The sequence below is a fragment of the Lontra canadensis genome, unplaced genomic scaffold (assembly GCF_010015895.1).
Source record: "Lontra canadensis isolate GAN:19392208 unplaced genomic scaffold, GSC_riverotter_1.0 scaffold10, whole genome shotgun sequence".
Lineage (NCBI taxonomy): Eukaryota > Metazoa > Chordata > Mammalia > Carnivora > Mustelidae > Lontra > Lontra canadensis.
In genome coordinates this window covers 20,292,191-20,299,534 of record NW_022631004.1, presented here as the reverse complement: position 1 = coordinate 20,299,534, position 7,344 = coordinate 20,292,191, and the positions used below count along the sequence as shown (strand labels likewise).

Below are 7,344 nucleotides of genomic sequence, written 5' to 3'. Positions count from 1 at the left end.
AGGATTTTTGGACATAGTGGGGAGAGAAGAGGGCTGCGGGCCGGGAAGAGAGTAGGGACATAAGAGAGGAAGCTTGGAAGAGCGAGGCACACGGGTCGGTTGGAGCTCTGCGGAGGCCGACGGGGGGGCGGGGGGGCCGCGGCGGCGGAGCGCAGTCCGAGCCGACGAGCCGCGGGGAGGGGGGCGGAGGGAAGAGCCCGGGGGAAGGTAGAGCCAAGGGGAGTTCCGGATCTGGAGCTGGAAAGGGCAGGCGGCGAAGAGGGCGGCAGCCGAAGCGGTAGGGGTGGGGGAGGGAGGAGGTGGAGAGCCGGAGGAGGGGGAAGGAGGGAGGGGAGAGCTGTGGCGGCGGCTGCGCCGGGCTCTGTGTCTCTCGCCGCGGGAGGAAGATGAGGCTGAAGATTGGGTTCATCTTACGCAGTTTACTGGTGGTGGGAAGCTTCCTGGGGCTAGTAGTCCTCTGGTCTTCCCTGTCCCCGCGGCCGGACGACCCAAGCCCGCTGAGCAGGATGAGGGTGAGTGACCCGCCCGCCCCCTCCGGCGGCGGCGACCTGCAACTTGTTTTGTTTGCGCGCGCGCGTGGCGGGAGCAGGGGCGGCGGGGTCGGGGCGCGGCGTTGCGCCGCAGCTCCGCAGGTGGTGCTGGCGGAGCGCGGGCCGATCGGGGGCGCCGAGCCCCGAGCACCCGGTCCCGGCCACCAGCCACCGGCCCGCCCCCTCGCCTCCCCTTCCTCCCGCGCTCCCCCTCCTGGGGCTCCACTGCCGCCGCCGCCGCTGCCGGCGGCCGCGCTCCACGCCGGGACTGCGGGGAGGAGCGGGAGGAGAGCCGGGGTCGCGGCCGCCCAGGCCCCCGACTCCTCCGTGCCGGGACCGCCGCGGTCGCGGCCGGGGGCCGCGGGATTGGTCCAGGCTGCGGCCTGTGCCGCGTGCAGGCCTGAAGGAGGCGAGATGCTGCCGCTGCCATCACCGCCGTTCGGGACCAGGCCCCTCGGTGCAGCCTTCCGTCCCGCCACCACCCGTCCGGGGATGCTCGCAGCCCCCGGCTCCCCCGGCCCGCTTGCCTGCCGGGAGTGGGAGGGAGATGGCGCCCCGCCTCCGGCTCGTACGGAGAGCGCCGCCTCCCTGCCCCCCCTCCCCCCCAGCTCTGGTGGCCGGGAGACCGGGTGCGGCGTGCGGCCGCGGCCTCGCCCCGGACCGGCCCTTCCTCCCTTCCCTGGTGAGGGGTGGGGCGGTTGGCCCGAGGTGGCGGAGGGGCGTCCCGGCCCGACTCGCGAGCCCCTCGGCCGCAGTCCGCACAGCGCGGGGGAAGTCCCTTCTTCCAGAGCCGCGTCGCTCGCCCGCCCGCCTGCTCCCAGCGGCTCTGTCCGGGGGGATGTGGGGCTGGTTCCTCTAACCCGGCTGCGGCAGGGCTGCTCGGGCCGGAAAACTAACTTGTACCGGCGCCCCGCCGCTTGGTTTTGGCCGCCAGCTCGCCCAGCCAGACGCCGAGGGGCGCCGCGGAGCGGAGCTCCCCGCGGCTCCGCTGGGACGCATTTGTCTGCCGCCCAAGGCGCGAGTGTTAGCTTTGACACTCCCTTGCTTTTGAGGGTTTAGTCAGGCGCCTCGGAACGTTAGTTACCGTGAGCCGCGCCGGGAAGGGGCCGCCGCGACTGCGGCTTCGCTGACCCAGTTGGTTGGCTGCATACCGGCTTCTCCCAAACCCCGTGTCCGGATTCCGCTCCCCGAAAATGAGCCGCCGCACCCCTCTCCGTCCTCATCCAGGAGCCCGGGGTGGCCCGCTGCCCTTGAGGGTGACAGAGGGCGTGAGGAGTTCAGGGCCACGGAGTGGCCCAGGGGCCTTGGGAGGAGTTAGGCTCTCTAGTAAAGTGCCTTTTCCAAGTATTACCCACACTGCGTCTGTGTGATCTCCTTTATGAACTTTCCTTAGCATTAACTTAGCATCAGGACGTTGAATGACTAGGCTTCATTTTAAGAATGAGAATCCTAGAGATTTCCTTAGCAGTTGCCGACTATATGGTTAAATTAGATTACTCTTACGTTTTAGAAGTTGAAGTCTCGATTGAAATGGAATTTCTTTATAATACTGGGGCGGGTTCCCATCTAAGTCATCTGAGTACTAATAATAAAAAGTCCCAAGTTTTCCTTTTAGTGTGTTTGTGATTTTAAGCCTCTCAGATCTCGTGGGCTGATGGTGACCTCTTTATGATTTTTGCTTTCAAGATGATTGACAAAGGATAACTGAATATCGCAATCGAGAGTGTTTAAGTCATTAAATGGCCTTTCACAGAGAGCTAGGAATGTTAAAACCCCATTTTCTGGGAGAGAAACTGAGGAAAGTCTGACAAAACTAGCCATATTCAGAATGCCCTGTAGTTCACATGACAAATCTTTTAAAGAGGTGATGGAACATCCACACCGATACCCATCTCTTCTGTAGTAAGTCTTTATTAAAGTGGTTCTATAATAACTACCCAGCCACAAGGCTAGTCATTCAATAGCAGGTGATATCTTGATTTTTGGCTCAACTTATTTGATAGTCACTGGGTCCACTGTCCTTGCTATCATTTGCCAAAGACAGAAGCTAGATTTTTAAGACTTTTAAATGTAAATTAACGCTGAAAAGAATCCTTCTGTATCAGGAAAACAAAATACAGGCAGTTGGTAACTGCAATTTAAGGCATAACTTGTGAATCATTACAAGCATAAATAAGGGACTTTTGCCTCCTTTTATTAAAAACTAGTCTGAGCACGTCTGAGATCTGGCACTAGAAGAACATTTCCTAATTTAGGGAAGGTTCTGACCAGCACACAGATTCTGACTCCTGAGTTTCCCTTCTGCCTTCTAGTTCTTTTCCTTTGATTATCATGGTAGACCCCTCCCCACACTGTGACGCACTTGCCTTTTCTTTAATGCTGATCCACCTGTAGTCTTTTTTGGATCTCTCTAAATCCCTGTAAATGTCTTGAAATAGGCTAGAACAATCTACCAAATAAAGGTTCTGCCTCTACTCTGGCAAGCTTGTACTTGTGGTTCCACCCTGTGCCATTGTTTGTCTTGCACTTTCAGTGTGCCTGCCAGGCAATAAAGTCTGTAGCAACCTCGGTGTTTTTGTTTGTTTGTTTTGTTTTTAAAAACTTGGACTGCTTCTTTATATCTGCCCAGCTGTGGAGGTCACTATTACAAAACATAATACCCATGGTCAAGATGAGAAACACATTTCTTATCTCCTTCCTCATTCAGGGCCTTTCACTCTTTTTCTTAGGTAAGTGATGTGAAAGATGATCTTACGGTTCAAATTGTACTCTGTGGTATATGATGTGATTTAATCAATAAACATTTTTGAGTGCCTACTATATACTAATACTAGTTATCGAGGAAGTACTCCTTACCACTAACCCTGGATCTTACAGCTTTGTGAGGGGAAAAAAAGCACCCCACTTTAATCAAAACTCCCCAAATCTGCAAATAAAAATTATGCTACATGCTTTGAAGAAAAGCCATAAGGGATAAGAGAACAGAAATTTGGTCATAAAAACCCCTGAAGAAATGACATAGTTGAAATCTGAAGATCTGAATACAGATAGTTGATATGGATGTGGGAGGAAGGCACACCTGAGAGGGAGAAGTATGTGCAAAGGTCCTGAGGTAGGAGGTAGTATGGTGAACTGAGGAACTGGAAGAAGACCAATATAATTAGAACATGGAGAATGAGAGGAGAGGTAGAGTGAGGATGTAAATGTTTGTAGACCAGGCTAAAGATGAGGTCTTTAGAGCAGCAGAAGCCGTGGAAGGATTTTTAAGTGGGGGGGGGGGCTTGATTAGATTTGTTGATTAGATTTGTCTTTTGGAAGGATTCTGATTGCCTGCGGGAGGTATGAATTGATTTAGAGCAAGAGCAGAATGTAGGAGTCCTGTTGGAAATTATAATGGTTCAGGTGGGACATGATGTTGCAGAGTAACAATAGAAGTAAAGAATTGATTCAAGAGCTATTAAAGATGCAAAGGTATCACAACTAGTGATTGGATGTGGGAGTAGAGAAGGTGTCAGGAGGTTTAGGATGATGGATTATTTGTCACACTGAAAGTTCTGAAGACACATACATTTTCTGTTCTATTTTTTATGCTTATGGGAAAGCTTACTTTTTTAGGCTTTGTCCTCTGGATATTTTGAGGTCAGCATTTATTAAGACCATCTGTTTAGTACTTGCGAAGTGCAGAAAGTTCCTTTAATTAAATGGTATCTTCCAAACTATACATTCCAAGTTTCAGCCTTGAGTTTTTAAATTTTTAAATTTTTTAAAGATTTTACTTATTAGAGAGAGACAGTGAGGGGAAACAGAAGGGGGAGTAGGAGAGGGAGAAGCAGGCTCCCCACTGAGCAGGGAGCCAGATGTGGGAGCTCTATCCCTGGACCCTGAGATCATGAATTGAGCCAAAGGCAGACACTTAACAATGGAGCCACCCAGGCGCCCCTAGCCCTGAATTTAAAATTGAACCATAAGCTCCTGACAATAAAGGTTTGTAATGGAAATGTTGAGGTCTTCAATGGTTTTATTATAGCTAATCCAGTACTGATGAGAAGCTGCTGGTAAATGGATGATTCTTTGTATGTGCAGATACTACCTTAGTCAAGCCATTAATGCCCCTTAGGTTTAGAGCATACATAGCAGGGCTAACTCAGGAATCCTAGGCAGAGAAGTTTTAAGTGATAAGCTAAGACCAGTTGAAAGGAATATTGCTTAAATGAGGCTGAGTGACTGAATTATTACCCTGTCACAGTCAAATTCCACCTTACCAAACCCTTTTATTTCTGTGATGATTGATTGCAACCTGAAACACTTTGCCCTTGACCTTAAGACTTTATTTCAAATGGAAGCTCCATTGATAATTAGGAATAGAGCTATCACTTATCAAAAGCGTAGTGTCTTAAGTGGTCACTGTTGTCTCACTTCCCCAGTTGAAATGCCTTGGGATTTGTTTTTGTTATGTATTGCTGTCCTCCCTTACACCTGTAATGAAAAACTCCAAGTCTATGAACTCTGGGTGTTACAGACCTCCTGAAATTAATGCAGACTTGTATGTACATGTGCTTTCTTGGGGGGAGAGAATCAGAAGCGTTCTCATTTCACTGTAAGCCACTGACTGAGTCCTTTGAAGGCAGGATTTAGGTTTCTTGGAGTAGCTCATGGACTATCTCCCCCAACTACCAGGGTGCTGAAGCATTCATTCATGTCGCCCCCTTAGGTCTGGACACCCCAGAAATGCAAACATTCCTAAGAATTCAAAATCTGTGGATTTTGCAGAAGTGCTGCCCAGCCAGTGGTCAAAGGCATCAAACTTGTTACAACCATGCCTCTTCACGTCCCTCCCAGGAAGACCCCCATTGTAGAGTACCAAGAAAACCTCAAGTAGAAGTCCCCACTTTAAAGGGATCTCATCCTAGTTGAAGAGATGCAATACTCACAGGGCATGGGGTTCGTTCCTTTCTTCCTTAATCCAAATAGCAATAAGGAAACACTGAGCTGTCACAGAATGTTTTGTCAAGAGCCAAATCCATAGGTGGAGAAGGTGGAGAATAGCCATTCAGGGAGTGCACAATTATTCATAAGGAAGGAACGAAAACTGTTGAAGAGCAGGTTGAATTTGGATAACTATTTTGTGATCGAGGCTGGCTGCATGGAATAGGAGATAAGGTGTGGGCTGCAACAATTTGGTTTCTGTATAAGCTGTGTTAGATCAATCAGTCCTAAATTGGAGACAGGAGGAGAGAGAAAATAATGCAACATGAATGAAAATCAGAATTCTGAGTGTGGACCATTTGTAAACAGAACATTTGTAAATTCTAACTCCAGAGTTCTAAAAAAAGAGTTGGTCAGCAAGATTTGAGTGGCTCTTGAATGTAGGAAAATGATTGTGATTATCTGACTTCAACCTAGATCATTGTCTTTGCTCATGTTTTGAATTCTAATTTTCATCCCTGAAGAATGAATGTACAATCTGACAGAAGAAGTGATTAAATTAAGAATTTATAATCTCTAGAGTAAAATGGATATAGCTTGAGTCTATGAAAGGAGTGATTTTATTGTTGGATTTTGCATGGTGAGAAAGGGAGAGGGGTGAGAGGGTGAACTATGCCTTAACAATGTGAACAGAATTCTTTGTAAGAATTTGGAGATATATTTTTATTAAAAGCATGAATCATTGGGCGCCTGGGTGGTTCAGTCATTAAGTGTCTGCCTTTGGTTCAGGTCATGATCCCAGAGTCCCCGGATTGAGGCCTGCATCAGGCTCCCTGCTAATAGAAAGCCTGTTCTCCCTCTCCCACTCCCCCAGCTTGATTCCTTTTCTTGCTGTGTGTCTCTCTGTCAAAAATAAATAAAATCTTTAAAAAGGAAAAAAAAAGGCGTGAATTTACTCAACAGGTGTCAGATGAGTGTTTACTACTATGCTATCCGTGGCTCTAGGCGTTGGAGATGCTGTACTGGACAGTGGAAGAGATAAAAACTGTTGACATAATGTGTTACTCAGGTTTCTACCTAACAACTGCACAGTAGGTGTTGTGTCCATATTGCAGATTTCTTTGATATATAAAGCTGGCCCTTTTTATAATACCTCCCAACCTCCAACCTTCCATTTGCTCCAACTAACGTATCGAGGCTTGCTTTCCGCAAGACACTGGGCTGGACACTGGAGATGCAGAGATGGCAAGGACACAGACTTGGAGCTCCTTTTGTAAGTGAGATGATCTGTTTGGCAATAGGAACGGTTGTAAAAAGGAGGAGTTTTTTTTTTTTTTTTTTTTGTTCGTTTGTTTAGATTTCATTTAATTACTTGAGAGCACCAGCAGGGGCAGAGGGAGAAGCAGGCTCCCCGCTAAGTAGGGAGCCCGATGAGGGGCTCTATCCTGGGACCCTGAAATCATGACCTGAGCCAAAAGCAGATGTTTAACTGATGGAGTCCCCCAAGCACCCCTAAAAAGGTTCTTGCACAGCTGTAGGAGGTGGATGTTCAGAGGCAAGAGCATGACATTTGGCTAGTCCTGGAGTGTCCGTGGGATCCGGAAGGGATGCAAGGAAGAACAGTATACACTAACAGAATAAGGTGAGACCAGAAAAAGTCTTTTTTTTACTAGAACAAACTGTTGGAAATTAAGATTGAGAAAGTAAGCTTGGGCCACAATTTGAAGGGAATTAAATGGTAGGCCAAGGAACTGGGTTGGGGTTTTATTAAGTCAGCACTTAGAGAAGATTTTTGGAAGCTTCTGAAGTAGAGTTGAGGGAGTGGTGACATCCATTAATCATCAACTCTTGATTCAGTAATTTGCTCAAGTATTTCAAATATTTATTG

General features: G+C 48.5%; 1 protein-coding gene across 3 annotated transcripts in view; it reads left to right on the top strand.

Moving 5' to 3' along the window:
* The first annotated feature begins 181 nt into the window (after window positions 1-181).
* GALNT7 (polypeptide N-acetylgalactosaminyltransferase 7) overlaps window positions 182-7,344 on the top strand; it is a 148,356-nt gene continuing 141,193 nt past the window's right edge. Inside the window, exon 1 of one of the 3 annotated variants that reach the window (XM_032855776.1) lies at window positions 182-512. In XM_032855776.1, the coding sequence (XP_032711667.1) occupies window positions 387-512 (126 nt within the window). In that variant the 5' untranslated portion in view covers window positions 182-386. The remainder of the gene's footprint in view (window positions 513-7,344) is intronic. The other 2 variants (XM_032855775.1, XM_032855774.1) reach the window with 2 other exon arrangements.